Below are 19,739 nucleotides of genomic sequence, written 5' to 3'. Positions count from 1 at the left end.
ATTCTCTAAACTAAGTAGGTATCTTATCCATCACAAAACTAACATCACCCCGCCCCTCCCCACCTCAACGCCAACCCGCCCCCACCCCCCGCCTTTTCACTTCCGCCGCTCATACGGCGACTCATCCCTCATAATATACACCTCCCCCACCAACACCGAACACCCCACCGCCATAGCAATCGCAATAATCGGCAGATTCACACTCGCGAAATCCAGCCTCCGAACATGTATATGCTTCCTCGCCAAAATATCCCTCCACAGCAGACCCGCAAGCGAAGCGCTAAACGCCGTGCTGAACGCCCCGTAGTTGACTCCGATCGCCATGCTGTATACTGTAGCCCAGAATGTGCGTTCTGTAATCGGAATGCCGGACTTTTCGTGGATCGTTACCCAGGTTTGGATTACCCGGGAGAGGAGGATGGTGGTGCCGATGTTGGTTCCGGCGAACTGGGAGGGTTTGGTTAGAGGGGTTCATGGGGGGGAGGGGACGAGAGAGGGGCTTACATTGCAGAGGATTACGGAGAGGAATGCCATTCCGCCGATGCTGCCGACTGTTCCTGTTTTGTTGACCCAGTGGTCCCATCCATGAGCGAAGACTGGGACCCAGCCTTTCGTGACAAGTGCTTGCACTAAAACGAACATGCAGAATGCGAAGGGAACGAGAGCGAAGGGGAGATGTGCAACTACTGCTGTGACTGTTGGGAAGGTTTCTTGTACCCATCTGTATCCGTCTGCTGTGAGAGATACGACCGTTGTGCGGCTAGATTGGTTATTGAGCCCATCTTCTGTTGAATTTCTCTCCAACACGGTTCGGTCTTTCTCGTCTTCATTTGGAGGTTTTGGGGCTGCTGGAGAGGTTGAGATGTCTGATGTTGGCATTGGCTGCTTCTCATCAGCTGCGGTCATGGTATGACTTGATGGTCGACTGTTCTGATCTTCTCCAGCTACGAGCATCGACCTTGAGGACTCAAGTCGAGGGCTGGACTCGGGACTTTGGTCTAAATTCTCGGAGATCATGAGTGTAGGATATGGCGGCTGTGTTCCCGTCCCATCCGCTGCGATCTCATCCTTGCCGTGGGACTTGCTCATAGGTTCCAATTCAAGTCCTGCGCCATGAGTCATCGCAGCTTGTCTCTCCTCTTCTTCCCTAAATGCACGTTCGGCACGAGCAGTCTCAACTTCCAATCGACCTCTGCGAGCAATTTCTCGTGTCTCTTTGCGATGATACCATCCGAATCCAACATCCCAGCAGAACATCACGAATGCTGCTGGTAACGTGACCCAGAAGACGGGATGCTCGCCTTTACTCTGACTCGCAGCGTTGAGAGCGAGGAGGGTCACGAGCGTTGCGGTCATGATTACAGCTCCGAATGCTGCGCCTCCTTTGTCGAGGAAGGGATTCATGATCTCTTCGAGGGAGAGAAGTTGACCTTCTTGGCCGTCTGCCATAGTATCCTCTTCCTCAACGTTCCCTCTGCCGTGAGGAATGTTTGGATTGACGGGTTTCCGAGCCTTCGCCTCATCGGAAAGTTCGTGCATCTTAATCGAGATCGGGATGAGTGACTCGTCTGCAAAAACGATGTACAATAAGAATGGGAACAAGACGATTGCTGTAATAACCACTGGAACGATCATGTTGGCAGTGTAGTCGATGAACTTGATCTGGAACGCACCAGCCAGGACAAGGTTGGTGGGATTCGACGAGACCAGGATGGCCGACGCAATGTTTGCGATAGCAAACTGACTGAATATCCAAGCTCTCGGATGGACAATATTGCTTGAAACTCGGGTCATGTAGGCGAGGAAAGCAGTTCCGGACAGAATGATGGGATCATTGCCGATGAAGCTCCCGAGGAGGAAAAAGAAAGCGTAGAGGTAGAAGAATAGTCTGTGTCCAACTTTGCCTGCTCTCTGCAGTACCTTAAATGCCAGGTATCTGATCAATCCTGATGCATCGATGGATATGGCGATATATGCCAAAGTGATGAAGAATACCATGATGTCGATGGGCGAGATATGGTTTGCTCCGATGGTGCCATCGTGAACTTCTCTCCGACCAATCGCTGAGATAGCGAGGAGAAAGAGATCGGCTATTAATGGTGCCGTGAGGAAGTTCAGAGGGAAGCGAAAGCGTACGAATGGCTTGATCTTGCCATTGTCGTCATCCTGGAGGATTTCATCCTGTGAGTGTGTTCGCCTGGGTGGGATTACTCGGCTGGCGCTCAACCCGTCCAGCAGAATGTTGTATATCTGACGAGGAACAAAGACTGGGACATGGAATGGGAAAAGTGTGATCACATCTGCGTCCAAATTAATATATAGCTACTGATCTCGGGTCCGGAGCTTACTGGTGATGACAAAGACAATGAGTGTCACAATGGATCGCCATTCTTTGATCTTGCCGGTGTTAAGATCATCTGTTGTGACGTCGCTCATTTTGATTTATCGTTATTATTATATATTCTGCAGCAAAATGCAACTGGGGGACAGCTTTATGGCGCTCGCTAAGGGGTTGGCATGGAGCGTGGAGCGGTGAATGAGATGAGGAGGTGAATCAGGTGACTGGGCAGGTTCTCCGGCAGTCCGACGTCATCTTCGATCAGTATGTTGGAGGATGTTCTTTGACCTCTTTTAGACGACAGCCTCGGTGACTGTGATAACAATCGTGAAGGGATGCAGTTTGTAGATGTAATGCTCACCCAGAGACCATGAAGGTGGCTGTGGCTGTTGAATTTTGACTCTAGCGGGTTGAGGAGGGTGATAAGCCTCGTTTCACCGCCCTCGGGTAGCAACTAAGCTTTAATTGGTGGGGCAGAAACGGGGCTGGCTTACTTCCTTTGTCCTTGTACTCGGTGAAGACTTGGACGGACTTGACTTGATCACGAAGGAGAATTGAGTTCATGAAAGTTGTTTGCGTTACTGTCACGCGATCAGCTGCCAAGCTGAAGAGACGTTTCATTATGCAAAGCTGTTATTTCTGTGTAAATACCGCGCGCAGAACGGGGATGTACTGTAGCCTCATTGTTGAGAAATCCCTCGGCAGTGGTACAGCGTGGATGCAGTGAGCGAAGGATCACTGTCCGGGCATACGAGGCGCCCAATCAACAAGCTCCTTACAGCGTCTGCCTACACTAAAGCCATGCACTCATCCTTAGATCCAGATTCCGGATACACTTCCCGTTGCGATGGAAGCTTTGGATTCTTTCCAGAAGGTAATTTGAAGTCCAATTGTTGGTGCCTGATCCTATAAATGCTGGAAGAGGGAGGTGGCCAAGTGCTGAAATGCTCATGACCTTATCGCCCTGAGGGAATCCTCCTGTTTTGTCCTTTAAAGCTGCAGCGCAAATCTCTCGGGCGACGATCACTATCTGGTGCACTCACTGGCTGGTGCCACTAACAGTCTGACACTGGGACAACTCCGACGCCCCTCAGCCGTTGGGGGGATTCTCTTTGAGCCGCTCAGTACTGTGGCCCTCCCAACCTCCTGATAAAAAGCAAACGAGCCCACCTCTTCACCTGCACCTGTACTCACTCAGCCCCAGCTTCAAGCCATTGGGCTTCCATTATCTTTCTTACTTTCCCCGCTCCTTGGTGTAAAAACGCCTACCTCTCGATCGCCAACGTGGGCTAAACTGCAGCACTGAGTTGTCAAACCTCCACCTCCATCTCAACGGGGATACACCATGAGAGACCATGCCAACTCTCCCATCTACCTCGTTGAATATTCTCAACAGCCGCAATATTACGAATTCGACCAGTGATGCGCTGCAGGTGGTTTGCGCCTGGCCTGTATCAGGGCAGTATGGTCCAGGTTCTAGAGTTTTGTGAGTTTCTTTTTGCCTCAATTCTGCCCCTCTTCTCCCCCACTCCATCTACCCCACCGAACCTTAATTCAACGACTCACAGCAGGGTAGATACTATGTCCTGGTCGCGACTTGCGTGTTCGCTCGAAAGACAGAATGGCTGAGGAATGCTTGCTTGGCTGCTGCATTGATTTTTCCTGCTGTGGCTGCTGTCCATGGAATTGTTTTGGCGGCGATGCATGTCGATGGTGGGTCAAGAACACCTTTTCTGGCTGTGTAATTGACGACTAACTGCTCAGGTGCTGTTGACATGGATGTCTTTGGGGCTTTTCAATTGTGTGCGATTGGCATTCTGGCAGCTCCAGTCACGGTTAGGGTGTCGAGGACTTACTTTTACGACCCTGGCCGGAATGCCATCTTTCTGTGGACTGGCCTTCTCCTTGCAGGTGCGTATTTCTTGATTGAACTCCTCTTATTTTTGACTAACGAAAATCAGGTCTATTGAGCCTGACTGTCGAATTCTTTCGAATCAGCAGTACTCCATGTCTATTTGATAACTCTGGAAACCCAATGCCCAGTAGCCCCAGCAGATTTCCCTACGATTCCGCGCCATTGTGTGGCCTTCGATGCTCTATCGAGGCTGGTCCTTTCTCGCCCATGCGACGTGGCGCAGTTAACAACATCTATGTTATTCCAGCCCCGGAGCATCTTACCTTCCACACGGCTACTCTGCTTGCTGCTGCGTGCTGTATTCCAGCCGTTCTTTCGTTGGTTTCTATGTGGAATAAAATTAGGAAGATCAATTGGATCATGAGATGGGGAAATGGACAGAGAGAGGAGAAGCCGGACGAGCCGATGTGAGTGCCTTGGACATTTCAGTAATTTTCTGCTAACACTCCGTGTAGTGAAGGAACAAACGGCGCCACAGTGGAGTCAATGAAGGGAGTAAACAGTCTGATGAGACGGTTCCTGAGTGTGGTAGAAGTCCCTGTGTTTGGTGCAGCTGTCTTGGCAATCTTGATCCTCGGCGAGATGAATTTCTTCACCAAGCAAGTTCGGTACCAGACGGAACCCATTGCAAGCATAGGTACGTCAATCCAGGATTATCAAACTTTGCTGATTTCGTTCAGGTCAATGGGCACCCTTGGTTGGTTCCGGACTGGCTGCTCTCGGATCCCTGTACCTTCTTCTCTCCTCAGACCAACCCGAATTGGACGAGAGAGGAAAAGCAATTGTCCATCACTGCAACTGCTCTAACCACCACAGCAGCATTAGCTCACCCTCATCCCCACCTCTTTCGCCCCCAGCTATTCGCAGAAGTTCATCCAAAGACGGGAGGAGAAGTTTAGAAGAAGTCGAAATCGTTCCCTCAACCAGCGGACCTGCAGTCAGAACCCAAACCAAACGATCATGGACACAAACTGATGCAGGGAATCGACGTAAAGTTGCGAACGTCCTGACAAATATCGGTAACTACATCGGCACAGCAGCACAAGATCGCTTCGACGATTCGGAATTCAAACATGGAAAGGCAGTCGATTATCCCGAGCTGCCAGGTGAAACATACCGGAACCCTGGTCTGGGTCTCATTCGCAGAGAATATAACCAGCCTCGCGACGACACCAGACCTTCGAGAGCGCCGAGCTTCATCAGTATATCTGGATATGAGGGGTCGATTAGAGGGGTTTCTCCACAGCCACAATCACCGCGATCTCCGTCGAGCCAGAGACCACATGCTAGTACAATGCCATCTAGGGCGTCGACGGAGGTGCAGAGTCCGGCTTCGTCCTCGTCTGTGCCGTTGGATAGAGGGAGGAGGCCGAGGAGAGATACGCTGGAGGTGCCGTCGCCGGTACATCATACTTCTACACGGAATGGCTTGCCACCTTGACTTGAAAATGGTGGAATGGTTATAAACTTGCAACAATAGCTAGAAGGGCTACGTCACAATGCTGCAGCACATAAATTCTGCTGAAAATGGCGTAGCAGACTCGGGGGAGTCTCCCCATATTGCTTGGATAGACAGAAAGGTAGCAGAAGGGTGGCTGCATCCCTTTGGAAGATAGAGATTTGCAAACCCCAGAGTGTTTCGATATGCGACGAGCTTGCGTCGAGGTGTCGCTTTTTCCGAACACAACGAGTCTCGTAGAAGGGCGAATGGGAGGAGACATCTTTCAAAGTCGCTGCTCCGGAGTCGATTGCCTCCAGTCAGGAGAGGGTGGGCTGAACCATTCACCTCTCTATAGCTTTATCCGCAAAAGATCCTGCCACCCAGTCCAAGTCCTGGACTTGGGCGTTGCTTGCAATTCGCTTGGCATACTCTCACCTCGGGAAGCCTACTTTCTACCATTTCAAGAGGTTGGAAAGGTAAGTTAGGACCTCATTCCCTCCAAGATCTATTGTCGTACTCAATGGATCAGGATTAAGAAGAAATGCATTCAAAACCCACCATGTGTCCTGTATATTCAATCAAGATGGTTTGATATTGATGTTACCTTTGACTGTCACTTGAAATCGTTGTATTCACTTTTTGTTCTTCTTGATTCGATCGGTGAAGGGTTTTCCTCCTGGCGCAGCGCTAGCGGACTGCTTCGAATCCCAAAGCGATTTTCGACCATTCTTTTCTGCCACCGTCCATTTGGGCTGGGCATACAATCCCTCACAATTCCTCCTCCTCTCTCACTTCATCTTCGTCCTTCGCATTCCGTACGCAACATCATCACAGTCCCCAAACCTGCATTGAAGGTAACCTTGACTCCTCCAGGATGCCTCCTCCGGAACCTGTCAAGACTGTCCCACTCGCAAGTAAGTATCTCCCTCACCTTTACTGGCACTTGACCGATCGTGTTTGTAGCGACAGTTGCAGATCGATGAATCATTCGAGATCGAGTCGTGGCAGCAATTCTTGCGTATCCCAGCCAGCTGAACTTCTTGCAGAGCCCAGCGCATCCGGAAGGCCACGTCATACCAACTTCGCAGTCAACACCTAGAAAATGGGCCGCTGATAGCAACAACTGTAATAACTCCCATTATATTCCCTTCCAGAAGCTCCTCGACAGCCTTGAGGTCCGTCCCACAGCTCCCGTGGAGCGGATGGACGCTCGCGCTTTCGGACAAGTTCCTGGCCGCGACACTCAGCTCTCTTTTGTCAAGAGATACCTGAAGCTTTTCGTCCTTCACGATGGTCCCCTCATGAAGCGGGAATGCTCATGGACAATTTGCCTGCGATATTCAACGGCGACCCTGAGGGCGAACCTGCGCAGTATGTCCTTGCAAATATCAGAAAGGTCACCGATGTAGCACGTTCGCTGCTGGTCCCCAACGTCCTTCGTCCCATATGCCTGTGAGTATCATCTCAGTGTTACCCTGCCCAGTTTTTAATTCTAATTCCCAGGTAGCTACATAGTCGAGACATCTACAGCATTCTTGCAAATCACACCAGCTGATTTCTCCAGCCAAGCCCAACGTATTGCGCAGCTCTGGGACCCTTTCCTCGTTCAGAACGACTGGGTTTTACAATGGTTCCTCGTTATGGTGTTTGGGGACATCATCAATCCGAACTTCGGCTTCACACGTTTTCCACCCACGGTTTATCCCCCGAACCCGGACAAAGTACAACGATTGACCGTACTCAAGACGTCGTTTGTCAACTTCCACAGAAGCCGTCTTATTGTCCTCTTGGATGCCTATTACGTATTCCTCGTCGATCACAATACCCAAGATTCTGTTCCCAATCACTTCGTGCCGAAGAACGTTGCACCCAAAGCTCTGCTCACAGGTGTAAGTATCGCCAACGCAACCACACAACCTTCATACATTGTACTCCTCCTAACAGATACCAGTTCCGTAATGAGTGGCGAAACCTCAATCTTCATGCCACTGTCGCTCCGTTTCACATTGGTATCGGGGACTACCCTTCATATAACGGTGTTAGCTTCAACTCGAAGCTAGTCCGATATGAGCTTTGGGAGTACATGCACCATTCCACCTAAACCACCACAACAACAATCCTACTACATGAGATCCCTTTCATACATAAATGTATTATTACTAGGCTCATCGTCTCGATCACTGCCTTAAGTAGTCGCCTCGACTTTAAACAGTTCCAATCATGCATCACAGTCGCCTCGACTTTATATCATTCAAATGACACATCAGAGTCTCTCTACCTCCATAATCTCTCTTCTATCTCACGGTGACTCGCGAGGTCATTGATTCCAGACTATCATAAGCCATCCCTCTTAACTTACAGTACACTTATAAGCTCTCCAATCATTCCTCTCGAGTTACCATTGAGTCTATTACCGCATCCTTCCTTGCTTTTCGTATAGCGACCCTCTTCCCTAACCATCACAGTGCATCACGATAAACAAAAATCCGGCAGAACCCTTTTCGAAGACTGTAAAGGTGGAATCTATCACGCATCTCCAGTATTTACCTCTCTACGAGTAATCGAGAAAAAGAACAGAGGAAGTGGAGGGTAGTACGAGCCTTCGTCACACCCGAAAAGTGGTAAAATCACGGCACGACCAGTAATACTTAAACAAACCTACTCTAATTTGGGCGAAATGTGAATTATTGTGACTAACAGTGATTAACCTGCAATCAATTTCTCAGGTTGAGTATATGTTGGTTTTGGTAAGGGGATCTGCTAATCGCGTAGTTATTTTTACTCTTTCAAGGCTTAAGTTCTAAATGCCGTCCGTTATCACACTTCCTAAATGCCGTTAACACTGGTAGGGTAAAACAATTATTCCATGAGAAAGGACAGAGAAAGAGGAATAAAACTTATAAAGTCTCCAAGTAACAGAATAGCAACGAGCGTCCAACGGGGGTCAAACCCTTGAGAGCTCGGAAATCTGTGGCCACTCTCTTTACCAGTGCAAACACGGCATTTAATACGGGAGTTGCTAGTTGCTAACCAGTTTTGTCCAAGCTTGATATGTTCGCCAATCTGCCCAACTACCTACCCATAGAGGGGAGCGCGGGACTGAGTACAATATTATACCTACAGTTGTTGCGCAGTCGATAGTTAAGTTACCGTCTGAGGACTGTTAATACTTTTATAGGTGACTGTTGGCAATTAATTTTGAATTGACTGTTTTAGGACAGTGTACCTAGGGCAGCACTTTCCTTTAGAGATAGCTAGTACCACTCAAATGCTAAACAAAGCACACTTTTTTCGTAGGCGTAGATGCCCGAAGGAATGCCCTATAATTAAGCGAGGAACGCTGAAATACGCTTGTGCCTCCCAGGTAGCTGGACAGGTAGGCGAAGTAGGTAGGTAACTTTAGTACCCCCCTTCAGCACTGCCCCGAGTGCCCCCTGGAGAAGTGCGTGCTCAGCATTTGCGGGGATAGGAAGCTAACGATTCGGATCTCGCCCTTCAAGAATCAGTGTAGTTCCGTGGAATCAGTGCGCCCTTTGAGTATCCGTTCCGTGGAATCGGTGTCCAATCCACGACGATCCCTAGCCCGCCCCCGAAATGGCTATCTGTACCTGAGATGGCACCATGAAGGTTTCAAAGTATATTTGGTTGCTTTGTAAACCTTGGGAAGATTGGATTGTTCTAGACCGATATCATTTGCTTGCAGGTGTAACCTCCGTCTGGGCTTAATAAAAGGAATTCCAGATCACCGTGCTTCGGACCAAGGAACATCTAAACAAGGGACACGTAGCCAGGAGTACCCGAGCCATGTTTTGTTGCCACTTGCCCATTAGATTTGGCATCTCGAGAACCGCTGCAGAGTAGTTGGTTTGAATAATGTTGAAGCGGATTAATTTATTCGGAGATTCTAGGCGTGTACATAGATAGCTTAAAATTGCAGACATAAGATTCGGTTACGGAATGCCAATGGAAGTTGTGAATCAAAAGGATGTCCTTTCGTCCTTTTAAAACCTCCTATATATATACATAAGTTTCTCAGAAGATGAAAGCGCAATACGGTCAGATGTTGTGCAAGTTCCTAAGGATATTCCGTGGCTTTACTGAACAGGAGTACGATATTATCTGCTGCTTATCCAGGGCTCGCCTCCACAAGAATACAGATACAGTACCCCACCAATCCCCACCTATCCCCACACATTACCCCGGAAACTGAAGTGCATGGCGCTCGGCCTACCCCACGTCTACCCCAGATTCTTACTCTGTAAGTAGTATAATTATTGGGCCTGTGCCCCAACAAATCACTTCAACTCTATCTTCCAGATTCCAGTACAGTATTGATCTTCGCTCCCCTTGTACGACTACACACTATCTATCATAACGACTCACACGAAACGTATTTTCCGACTGTCTACAATGTCTGCTTCGGATAACAAGACGGAGGAGTGTACCACAGAGGAGAGGGTGGAGAGCCTCGACAGGGTGTCAGATGACGAGGAGAATATCAAGATACACGCCACGACATACATAGCAGTGGCAGTGAGTTGCATCTTCATCGATACAGTGAAAATCCGAAAAGAGCTGACCTTCCGCATAGGCTATCTGTTTCCTGGCCCTCTCTCAGCTCGTCATCATCATCGGATCAGGACTCTTGGCCCAAGCCATGGGTACTCTCTTCGGCGATGTAAACAACTCAGTATGGTTCAGCTCAATCATCTTGATAGAGTCGATTGCTCTGATGCCCGTAGTCGGTTAAGCTTGCGACTACTTCGGACGGAAATGGCTCATTACTGCCCTATCGTCCTTGGGTGTTGTGGGTTCATTGGTTATTTCTCGAGCCCAGAACATGGGTACTCTCATCGCTGGCTTCATTCTGGCCGGACCTGCCCTGGCAACACAAGCGACCACTTTTGCAATCGTTTCTGAGATCCTTCCTCGGCAGCATCGCGGCCTAGCACAATCCGCTATCTCCATGTCGATGGGTACCGGCGGGGTCATTTCAATTCTTATGGGAGGTGCACTCCTTCGCAACAACGAATTGGAAAACTATCGGATCTACTGGTATGTTGCAGCAGCTGTATACTTTGTTGGCTGCTTGGGTGTCGCGGTTGGCTATCGGCCACCTCCACGAGAGCTCCAGCAATCACTCACGACTCTTCAGAAGCTGCGGAAACTCGATTTTATCGGCCTGGTTCTCATTGGCGGAGGTCTCGCCTTGTTTTCAATGGGCCTCCAATGGTCCACTTCATACTCGTGGGGTGATGGTCATGTACTGGGGCCCTTCGTGTCTGGCATCGTCCTCATGATCGTTTTCGTCATCTATTCATGGGTCGTCAGAAGTGACGGGTTCATGGATCATAAACTTTTTGGAGACCGCAATTTCCCCCTGTCCCTTGCACTCATCTTTCTGGAAGGCTTGAGTTTCTTCGCTGCCAATTCATACTTGGCTTTCGAGATTGGAGTTCTTTACCATCTGGATCTGCTGGAATCCGGATATCGATTCGTCGTGCTCTTTGTCGGCTCAATCGTCTTTGCCGTGATCGTAGGAGTCTATATGGGGTACTCCAAACAGGTGAGAGAGCCCGTTGTCGTTGGATTTGTACTTTTCGTCCTGTCCTTCGCCCTCTTTGCCGCCATCGACGCGCACACTGAACAGTGGAAAACCTGGATCTACTCGCTCCTAGTCGGCCTTGGTCTTGGATTTGTCTTACCCACTCTCTACGTGGCAGCCCACATGTCGACTCCCAAGGAGATGATATCCGTCACTACAAGCATTGCCTCCGCAACGAGGTCATTCGGAGGTGCCGTCGGGATCGCAGTAAACAACGCTCTGTTCACGGACTCATTCAACAAGAAACTTCCACAGAAAGTAGCTGCTGCAGTCCTCCCACTTGGCTTTCCACCATCGCAGCTAGGCATGCTCATACCTGCGCTAGCTTCTGGGAACGAGGAAGCTATCCGCGCGGTGCCGGGAGCCACCCCTCAAATTCTTGGAGCGGGCGGTAGTGCTGTTACCGACGCCTATTTACAGTCATTCCAAAGAGCATGGATTGCAGCTGCTGCTTTCAGTGCAGCAGGATTGATAAGTAAGCTTGCACACTTCATTTTGCACTTGTTACCTGCGCATTTTGCTAACTCTGCTGGTACAGTGGCAGTGTTTCTTCGAAACCCGAAAGAAGACTTTAACGCACACATTGACGCACCTGTCGAGGTTCGAAGAGCTCACCATGAGCATGAGGAGAGCGCGCTTGGTGTATCCCGGGAAAAGTAATCCATGACGCGGTTTCTTGATACGTCTTATGAATAGGAAGCATGCGTCTATGAATCAAATTTTGTTCTTGTTGGTTCCCTCTGTGTCTTAGTTCAAAGACGAGAAGGGTTGTGATTGTGAAATTTAGTCGCAGAGAGGAGTAGAACATAGAAAATGAATCATATTTTCTTTCCCAATCAACTTTTCTGCTTTTGATACTTATTACAGAAGAACATATTACGAAGTTCAAAGAGGGAGTCAAGAATTATTAAATTTAAATGACTCTCAGTAGCGAGGCTCCTCCTTCCACATACACGACACTCCTTTTGTCAATCGCCTCTTTCAACTCCAGCGCCGCCCATCAAACTACTCTCCACATCGCCCCCCTTCCCAGCCTGTCTCCTAAAATAAACCCTCTTAGCAAGCTTCCAGGCCTCGCAGCCCGCAAAAAACAACACGCTCTCCACTAAGACAATGCCCCACTCCCACGTAATGCCCTTATGCTTAAACACCACCGTGTTCAGCGTCGGTATGTACAGCGTCGGAAAGATCGTCACGAAGCCCGCGATAATCGACCAGAAGAGAAAGCTGTTTTGTCGAACGTCGTGGTACCATTGTGTGAAGAATTTGGTGGATTTAGGTTGCATGCGGAAGAAACTGCGTCGGAAATTCACCATTTCCCAGGCAAGGAAGAGCGCGAACCAGGTTAAGCAGACAAAAGTTGTTGCGCGGGCGCGGAAGCTAAGCGGTGTCAGTGAGGTGTGCTTTGTGTTGGCATTGGGGTGTCGGAGAGAAGAGGGTAAAGTAGGGAGTGTCTACTTCAAGACAGACAAGAGACAGGAACTTACACTAGGTCACAGCTGTCATTGTAGCTTGTGTTACATCCCTGTCCAAGGTTACCGTTTCCGAACCAGAATACGACTATCACGAAAGAGGCGACGCAGAGGGAAGCCATCCAGAAACCGTACACAACCATGTCGAGCATAACTTCAAGAGTGAAGACACCTTGTTTGAGCTACAACCACACGCATGAGTCAGCATTATCCAGTCCAGATGCCAGATCAAAAGAAGGAGCGTGGGTTGGAGTGCATAAAGATAAAGAACTGACATTGTGCGGAGGCCGAGACATAATATCAGGTGCAGCAACCTCCATGCCCAGCCCCATATCTGGCATACCCGACGTCACCATAATCACCCACAGAATCTCGACGGGAGCCAGTGGAAACACGGAGTTACCGCTGCTGTCTTTGAAGGCAAGGCCTATCAATAAGGTACATGCCTGTGCGATGTTTTCTGCCAACAAATGCAATACGAACTTCTTAATGTTATCGAAGATCCTTCGACCTTCTTCAATAGCATTAAGAATCGACGCAAAGTTATCGTCCGTAAGCACGATATCCGATGCATCTTTCGCGACATCCGAGCCGGCTTGCCCCATGGCTATTCCAACATCTGCGCGAGCCAAGGAGGGAGAATCGTTGACTCCGTCCCCAGTCATGGCGCAAAACTTCCCACGGCGATGAAGGGCGTCGATCATTCGCACCTTGGTGGTGGGTGTACAGCGTGCAATAACTTTAGGAAGCATGGGTAATGCGTCGACTTGGTTGTCTGTGAGCTTGTCGAATTGCGCTGCGGTCATGACCAGGCTGCTAGCTGCCGGGGCAGACATGGATGGGAGTTGGGATGTTGCGGGCACGATGCCGATCTGGCGTGCTATGGCTTCGGCTGTGCTGGGATGGTCACCACTGGTGATTGTCAGCAGATAACTTGAGAATAGGAGGGATGGAAGGTGGGTTTTTACGTTAGCATGTGGACTGCAATACCAGCCCTTGCGCAGCCTTTGACTGCTTCCGCGGACTCTGGACGCGGCGGATCATAGAGCCCAACAAGCCCACGAAAGGTGAAACTATGCTCGATCTCTGCTCTGTCAACGCCTTGGGTGTCAATCTCCTCAGAGATGGTCTTGCTAGCAAAGGCTAGGACTCGAAGCCCTTGTTTTGCCAAAGTTTCAACATTGATGTGGATCGTTGTCTCGAATTCTGTAGACATTGGAACTGGTGTCTTGCTGCCTTGGCATTGAATGGTGGTGCAGCATGGAAGGATTCGTTCTACAGCACCTTTGGAGAAGACGTGGCGCTGTGAAGGTGAAGAAGCCTCTGCGTAAATTGTTGACATCCGCTTACAGTCCGAATCGAACGGAAATTCAGCTATCTCAATCCATTCTGCTTTCTCCCCCTTCGTGAGCTTATCGCGATTGTGGTTGAAGCGCGAAGCAAAAACCTGGATGGATATTTCAGTTGGGTCTCCGCGAGCTTTCCATACGCCTTCCACACCCTTTTCCACTTGAGCGATGTTGGCGAGTGAAGCAATGCGGAGATAACTGAGGAGGTCTGGATCATTAGCATCGAATTGCGCCCATCCATCTGCATCCTCTTTTTTGTTTCCGGTTTCGTTCTGTCGTGGATTGCCTGGGAGGAAGCGGATCTCGCCTATCTCCGGATTGAATGGCTCGTTGGTGTTGCCAACTGTATAAGTACCAGTTGCGGCGACCCATGCCTTCTTTACAACCATGCGACCTACAAGACAATTAGCGGGGATACGTTTTTATCGTCCTCGATCGTACATACCTTGGGTCAACGTCCCTGTCTTGTCAGAGCAAATGTTTGTCACGGCCCCAAGAGCCTCGAGGGAATCCATTTTTCGAACAATAACATTCCTCTGAGACATGATTTTCGTCCCCACAGCCATGGTTATCGTAAGCACAACAATTAATGATGCTGGGATCATACTGAGGCCAGTAGCCACTGCATAGATGATAATCTCGTTTGCTCCAGAAAAGGAATTTGCTGCCTCAACGATGACAGCGCAAATGAGAGCAATGACGAAAAGAAGGATTGCAAGCTTTGATAATTTACGTGCTAGGGGGGTGCCGACATTCACTCCCATGAATCTTCCAACAGCATCAGCGCTAGTAAGTGCCCAGGCCTCGACGTATCGATACGACTTGACCTTGCCATTTTTGGACACATGAGGCTTGCGGACTTTGGTGTTACCGTCCCGCAGTGCAGTAGCAATAGAGCCGATCTCAGTTTTCATTCCCTAAGTACGTGAGCAAGTCGAGTGTCAAAGCCGAGGAGACAGAATGTACCGTTGCTATGACTATACCCTTTGCTCTTCCCTTTGTAACGGTCGACGAACTGTATGCAAGGTTCAATCGATCGCCGGGTCCGGTTTCCTCGTCAAAGACGGCGTCGAAAACTTTTGCGACAGGAAGCGATTCTCCCGTAAGTAGAGCCTCATCGGTTTCAAAATTCGTTGCTTCGATCAAGCTTGTTGAAACAGGACGTTAGCCATAGCTTCTCTTCGAACAAGGCAATTATTTCTTCTCACCGAACATCCGCAGGGATGATGTTTCCAGTGGACAATTCTACCAGATCGCCGGGAACCAGTTCTGCGGAGGCGATGACTTCAGTTGACCCGTCTCTTATGACTTGAGCCGTGGGTGAGCCGAGAGCTTTGAGAGCACCCATAGTTTTCTCTGCTGCGTACTCTTGGAAGAAGCCAACGACAATATTGAGGATAATAACTAGCGAAATGACGCCACCTTCAATCCAAGACTTGATGGCGAAGCTCACGACCATAGCCATGGTCAGAACCAACATCATCGCATTGGCAATTTGGTTGATAAGAATCTTGATCGGTTGGACACCGGGTCCATCATCCAATGCATTCTTGCCGTACAACTGGAGCCGAGACGCCGCTTCACTTTGGCTGAGCCCACCTCGAGAATCAGATCCAAGTTTGTTGATGACTTGAGCTGCTGTCATCGTGTGAGGGCGGTGTGCTCGTATAGATGACGAGCTGTCGGTTGAACTGTGGAACGAGTCAGCGTCCACCGAGGGCTCCTTTTTGTCGGCTGCCATCTTTGCGGCTGTGGACTTTTGATCAAAATGTGTGCTACAAAGAGTGGTAAGATTGGAATGGCACGAAAGAAGTTCAAGGGCTGATAGCTAGCTGACCGGCAGTGTTCTAGTTAGGTGCATATATTTGTTTCCTCCGACTTTACCTTGAGATATATGTACCTTTCTGTGAAGCCCCATCTTCAAAGCACATCAAGTGCCCTTTTCCTGTAGCCAAGATATCTCCTACAGCACTCACTACATACTCGAACAGACTAAACCTGGCTGACGCAAGCTAAGTCATGAAATACTTCGAATTTGTTCCCAAGTTGTGAAAAGGGTGTTCGAACACCTGGAGAAGTGAAGGTCCCGTTGGCATTTGGCACCAACAGTATTGTTTCATTCAATGTGCGCCTAGGATGAGCAAAGCCATTCTGAAGCAAAACGCAGATGGATTGAGCGGGATATCGGGGGTTGTTTTTATTGGAGCAAGGTTTTCGGTCTTGGAGCATATCGCCAAGTCCTTCCATGTGCTTGAAGATAAGGTCGATCAGGCCCGTGACAAGCTTCCAAGCCTACGCTTTTGAGAATCTAAAAATGTCTCGGTGGGAGAATATCTTCCAGGGGTTGGGAGCGAGTGACAGTTTTCGTGGCCGATATGGTGTTGCAGCGCACAAATAAGCAGAAGCGAGTGTGATGTTGATCCTCTCGGCATCATTATGCGGGCCAATCACATCCAACAGCATCCGAAGAGCCGCTTACATGAGCAGTGCCAAGGGTTCTCCAGTGGGGTCTCCGGCCTGTCAGATGCTCTCTCACACTCCTGAAAGCCAACTCCATTTTCATGGCCGACTTTAAAGCGTCGCTTCCAGGTCCCGCTCGGATACTGAGGTCGCACATTGGAGCAGCGCGCTCCTGGCCCTCAAAGCGTCGTAGAGGCTGCTCCATAATGGATGGTTCAAGGAAAAGTAAAAGCCGCGGCACGGAGATCCTCCTGGTGTCCAAGAACACTTGGTGTCTCTACCAAGGCCGTTGGAAACTGAAATATTCGAAAGAAAACTCTGGGCAGTTCCACTGGGCAGGGTCCTCGTTTGGGCTTTTGCGGCTTCTAAAGTCCTTGGATCATTGATCTCCAGTGTCCGCGGTTACAGCCCCATCATATCTGCGCCCTTTCTTTCACGCGACACGGGACTGATTGGTGGATAGAAAGCCACCTTAGAATTACAAGAAAATTGGCGGTTCCAGGTACGTGCTGTAGATAAGGCCCCACTCCACTGGGCTAGTGTGGTGTTTTTGACATTTCAGAGACCTCAAACCCACGAAGTTCTTGGACAAATATAATAATCAAGGGGAAACCTGTGTTTCCATCGCAACTATACGTTTCCAAAATTATGGATCTTTCTAAAAATAGAGGATCTACAATCTGCCTGGGCACTGCCATCTAGGCACGGCAATGATTTCATCATTCTCACTCTTAAAGTTCGCTTGCTTCACTTCCCATCCTGTCGATTGTCATCTGCTGGCTTGATGAGGATTTGCGTCATATTCTTTGTCCTGTCTTTTTGAACTTTATCTCGATTCAGGAAATCGAGTCTTCAACTTCGTCCGGCCCCTTTCCAGTGTCATTTCATTTTCTTCGACGAACGCTCTTCCCAGTTTTCTCTTTTGTTTTCACATATTCAACGCAGCAATGCCGTCTCTGGATGTCAGCGAGCTGAATATAGTGCTCGGAGTCTTGGGTAAAGCAACAAATCCTCAAGGTATCACTTCTCTTCTAACAATTTCAAGGCAGCTTCATAGTGTTGTATGGTATAATATCTGTGAAGATAAAAGCCCAATGGTATTTGGGAGAAGCGTGTAAGTAGTTTCGCGGCCCTTTCTACATATTATAATCTGACAAACTTCAATAGTACCCGCTGTCGTATTTGGGATCATCTTGGGTCCAATTGTAGCCAAGTTCTTGGACGCTGAGCGATGGGGCTCCGCGGCGCCTGAGCAGATGGGTGCCATAACACTCGTATGTCGTTCCTGTCGCACCCAATCATTTATCTGACGGTTCCCAGGGTGTAGCAAGAGTGGTTATAGGAGTTCAACTTGTTATTGCCGGTTTTCAGCTTCCTGCCAAGTACCAACTGAGAGAATGGATCCCGATGATGATTTGTCTATTGCCTGTCATGACAATCATGTGGCTTTTCACAACTGGGTGCATTTTGCTCACTGTACCAAAACTCACTCTTGTTCGTCACTTCAAACCTTACCCTCTGCTCATCACAGCTAATACCCACAGCTTACTGGCTTGGTCATTGGATCTTGTGTCACCTGCACAGACCCAATTCTTTCTCAAGCAATCGCCAAAGGCCCTTTCGCCGACAAATATGTGCCACGAGCCCTACGGGAGATCATCAGTTCCGAGGCAGGAGCAAACGATGGATTTGGGTTCCCGTTCCTTATGCTTGCGACATACTTGATTCGGTATGCAGATATTCCCGGTGCAGGCGAGCATTCTACTGCCTCCAAGGCCGACCTTACAGGCAATGTCACGACAGCAATTGTTGAAAGGGCTATATTACATGTCAGAGAAGAAGAGGCTGGGAGACTTGGTGGAGGCGTCGGCATCGCGCTCGGCACTTGGGCAACGGAAACATGGGTTTACATTGTGTTCCTCAGTGTCGTCTACGGCATTGTCGTTGGATACGGGAGTGCTAAAGCAGCCAAGTTTGCACTTCGAAAGTATGAAAATCCGCCAAATTGATGATGGGATTGCACCGCTAACGAAAGACAAAGAAAATGGATCGATACTGAGAGCTACCTTCTTATGCCCACTGGGCTCGGCGTAAGCTTTCCTCCCAATTGCTATCTGGGCCCTAATTTGAAACTTTTCAGCTCTTTCTTATTGGTACTTGTGGCGCTATCGGTACAGATGACTTGCTTGCCTGTTTTGTGGCCGGTAATGCTCTCAATTGGGATGGACAATATCTCGACGAAACTGAAGCGCTTCATGACGAAGTCAACTCATGTATTGATGTCCTCCTCAATTTTGGGGGCTTTATGTATATTGGTATCGTCATGCCTTTCGCCGATTTCCATCAGCCCGATACCACAGGTCTTACCATTCCACGTCTCATTGGACTAGGCTTTCTGGTGCTTATCTTTCGCCGTATCCCAGCTATATTGATAACGTATAAGCTCATGCCATCTTGCGTAAAGAACTGGAAAGAAGCACTGTTTATGGGATACTTCGGACCAATTGGTAAGTGTCTCCCTGGCTGAGAATAAGTAGACTAACAATTTGTTAGGCATCGGCGCAGTCTTTTATATTGAACACACGAAGCATCTTTTCCCTGAAAAAGGAAAGGCAAGTGACGCCGAGGTGAATGATATGACAGCAGTCATGGTTCCAGGTACGGAGTATGCCTCTTATACTGACTTTAGCTCACTTTTATAGTTGTCTACTGGCTTGTGTTATTCTCAATCGTCGTCCACGGCCTCTCCATTCCTGCCCTCAATCTGATCTACAAGTGGCGCGGTGTTCCTACCATTCAAGAGGACGATCCGCAAGAGATTCTCATGCTTTCAAGCAACGCAGCACTCCCCAAGAACTCGAAAGCAAATCCCAATAGAAAGTCCATCTTAGTACATAACCGCTTCTCGACAGCCGCACCAAGACCCAATATCAGCAGGCCAACAGACCTGTCCCGTTGGGACTTGGAGGGTGATAGACGTATGGACTCTATCGACTTGGAGAAGTTACGCCAAATCCAATGAAATAGGTTGGATGTAAGGGGAGTGGAAGGGTTTTGGGGGTTTTGCTGCTTCAAGTGTAAAATCAGATTTGAACTAGAATCTACTACAAAGCTTTCCTCCAATGTGTCTCAAGTCGTGCCGCATGGACGCGGTACTAA

General features: G+C 49.0%; 7 protein-coding genes across 10 annotated transcripts; 5 read left to right on the top strand and 2 right to left on the bottom strand.

Moving 5' to 3' along the window:
- Positions 1 to 96: 96 nt before the first annotated feature.
- ONS95_014335 (uncharacterized protein) lies at positions 97 to 2,979 on the bottom strand (the record flags this gene model as incomplete). Its single annotated transcript, XM_058507980.1, has 4 exons — positions 2,833 to 2,979; positions 2,349 to 2,780; positions 505 to 2,300; positions 97 to 447 (listed from the first exon to the last, which is right to left on the bottom strand). Exons 2-4 carry the CDS (start codon positions 2,434 to 2,436, stop codon positions 97 to 99), a joined length of 2,235 nt encoding a protein of 744 aa, XP_058355658.1. The 5' UTR covers positions 2,437 to 2,780; positions 2,833 to 2,979.
- Positions 2,980 to 3,914: 935 nt separating this feature from the next.
- ONS95_014334 (uncharacterized protein) lies at positions 3,915 to 6,608 on the top strand. The gene is made up of 5 exons (XM_058507979.1): positions 3,915 to 4,249; positions 4,300 to 4,660; positions 4,709 to 4,890; positions 4,934 to 6,170; positions 6,224 to 6,608. Exons 1-4 carry the CDS (start codon positions 4,114 to 4,116, stop codon positions 5,692 to 5,694), a joined length of 1,440 nt encoding a protein of 479 aa, XP_058355657.1. The 5' UTR covers positions 3,915 to 4,113; the 3' UTR covers positions 5,695 to 6,170; positions 6,224 to 6,608.
- A 398-nt stretch (positions 6,609 to 7,006) lies between these two features.
- On the top strand, positions 7,007 to 7,795 carry ONS95_014333 (uncharacterized protein; the record flags this gene model as incomplete). Its single annotated transcript, XM_058507978.1, has 3 exons — positions 7,007 to 7,146; positions 7,202 to 7,583; positions 7,646 to 7,795. The coding sequence occupies 3 exons, from the start codon at positions 7,007 to 7,009 to the stop codon at positions 7,793 to 7,795; spliced, it is 672 nt and encodes a 223-aa protein (XP_058355656.1).
- Positions 7,796 to 10,104: 2,309 nt separating this feature from the next.
- Positions 10,105 to 10,444, top strand: ONS95_014332 (uncharacterized protein; the record flags this gene model as incomplete). Its single annotated transcript, XM_058507977.1, has 2 exons — positions 10,105 to 10,227; positions 10,286 to 10,444. 2 exons carry the CDS (start codon positions 10,105 to 10,107, stop codon positions 10,442 to 10,444), a joined length of 282 nt encoding a protein of 93 aa, XP_058355655.1.
- Positions 10,445 to 10,534: 90 nt separating this feature from the next.
- ONS95_014331 (uncharacterized protein) lies at positions 10,535 to 11,959 on the top strand (the record flags this gene model as incomplete). The annotated part of the gene is made up of 2 exons (XM_058507976.1): positions 10,535 to 11,774; positions 11,838 to 11,959. The coding sequence occupies 2 exons, from the start codon at positions 10,535 to 10,537 to the stop codon at positions 11,957 to 11,959; spliced, it is 1,362 nt and encodes a 453-aa protein (XP_058355654.1).
- Positions 11,960 to 12,128: 169 nt separating this feature from the next.
- Positions 12,129 to 16,487, bottom strand: ONS95_014330 (uncharacterized protein). Of its 2 annotated transcripts, XM_058507975.1 has the most exons (8): positions 16,021 to 16,487; positions 15,329 to 15,811; positions 15,087 to 15,267; positions 14,566 to 15,037; positions 13,740 to 14,514; positions 13,047 to 13,683; positions 12,787 to 12,953; positions 12,129 to 12,679 (listed from the first exon to the last, which is right to left on the bottom strand). In XM_058507975.1, exons 2-8 carry the CDS (start codon positions 15,763 to 15,765, stop codon positions 12,268 to 12,270), a joined length of 3,081 nt encoding a protein of 1,026 aa, XP_058355653.1. In that variant the 5' UTR covers positions 15,766 to 15,811; positions 16,021 to 16,487; the 3' UTR covers positions 12,129 to 12,267. The 2 variants fall into 2 exon arrangements, with proteins under 2 accessions (XP_058355653.1, XP_058355652.1); XM_058507974.1 differs by having other exon boundaries at positions 15,329 to 16,487.
- On the top strand, positions 16,488 to 19,700 carry ONS95_014329 (uncharacterized protein). 3 transcript variants are annotated; one of them, XM_058507973.1, is made up of 9 exons: positions 16,488 to 17,082; positions 17,145 to 17,576; positions 17,626 to 17,694; positions 17,748 to 17,854; positions 17,901 to 18,074; positions 18,125 to 18,567; positions 18,622 to 18,670; positions 18,721 to 19,238; positions 19,283 to 19,700. In XM_058507973.1, the coding sequence occupies exons 2-8, from the start codon at positions 17,528 to 17,530 to the stop codon at positions 19,105 to 19,107; spliced, it is 1,278 nt and encodes a 425-aa protein (XP_058355651.1). In that variant the 5' UTR covers positions 16,488 to 17,082; positions 17,145 to 17,527; the 3' UTR covers positions 19,108 to 19,238; positions 19,283 to 19,700. The 3 variants fall into 3 exon arrangements, with proteins under 3 accessions (XP_058355651.1, XP_058355650.1, XP_058355649.1); XM_058507972.1 differs by having other exon boundaries at positions 18,622 to 19,087; positions 19,134 to 19,238; XM_058507971.1 differs by having other exon boundaries at positions 16,488 to 17,576; positions 18,721 to 19,087; positions 19,134 to 19,238.
- The last annotated feature ends 39 nt before the right edge of the window (positions 19,701 to 19,739 follow it).

Source organism: Cadophora gregata (assembly GCF_030347475.1).
Source record: "Cadophora gregata isolate MNR1 chromosome Unknown scaffold_9, whole genome shotgun sequence".
Taxonomy (NCBI): Eukaryota; Fungi; Ascomycota; class Leotiomycetes; order Helotiales; family Ploettnerulaceae; genus Cadophora; species Cadophora gregata.
The sequence above is the reverse complement of the archived record's forward strand: the minus strand, read 5'-3'. Positions and strand labels throughout refer to the sequence as shown.

Bases quoted from the DNA above. Each gene is read 5' to 3' on its own strand.
- ONS95_014334 (XM_058507979.1), top strand. From the start codon at position 4,114: ATGGATGTCTTTGGGGCTTTTCAATTGTGTGCGATTGGCATTCTGGCA. The intron at 4,661-4,708 runs GTGAGTGCCTTG...CACTCCGTGTAG, and splicing joins GAGAAGCCGGACGAGCCGAT to TGAAGGAACAAACGGCGCCA. The intron at 4,891-4,933 runs GTACGTCAATCC...GATTTCGTTCAG, and splicing joins GGAACCCATTGCAAGCATAG to GTCAATGGGCACCCTTGGTT.
- ONS95_014330 (XM_058507974.1), bottom strand. From the start codon at position 15,861: ATGGCAGCCGACAAAAAGGAGCCCTCGGTGGACGCTGACTCGTTCCAC. The intron at 14,515-14,565 runs GTATGTACGATC...ATTGTCTTGTAG, and splicing joins GACAGGGACGTTGACCCAAG to GTCGCATGGTTGTAAAGAAG. The intron at 12,680-12,786 runs GTAAGTTCCTGT...GACACCGCTTAG, and splicing joins AATGACAGCTGTGACCTAGT to CTTCCGCGCCCGCGCAACAA.
- ONS95_014329 (XM_058507971.1), top strand. From the start codon at position 17,528: ATGCCGTCTCTGGATGTCAGCGAGCTGAATATAGTGCTCGGAGTCTTG. The intron at 18,568-18,621 runs GTATGAAAATCC...CGAAAGACAAAG, and splicing joins GCCAAGTTTGCACTTCGAAA to AAAATGGATCGATACTGAGA. The intron at 19,239-19,282 runs GTACGGAGTATG...TCACTTTTATAG, and splicing joins GACAGCAGTCATGGTTCCAG to TTGTCTACTGGCTTGTGTTA.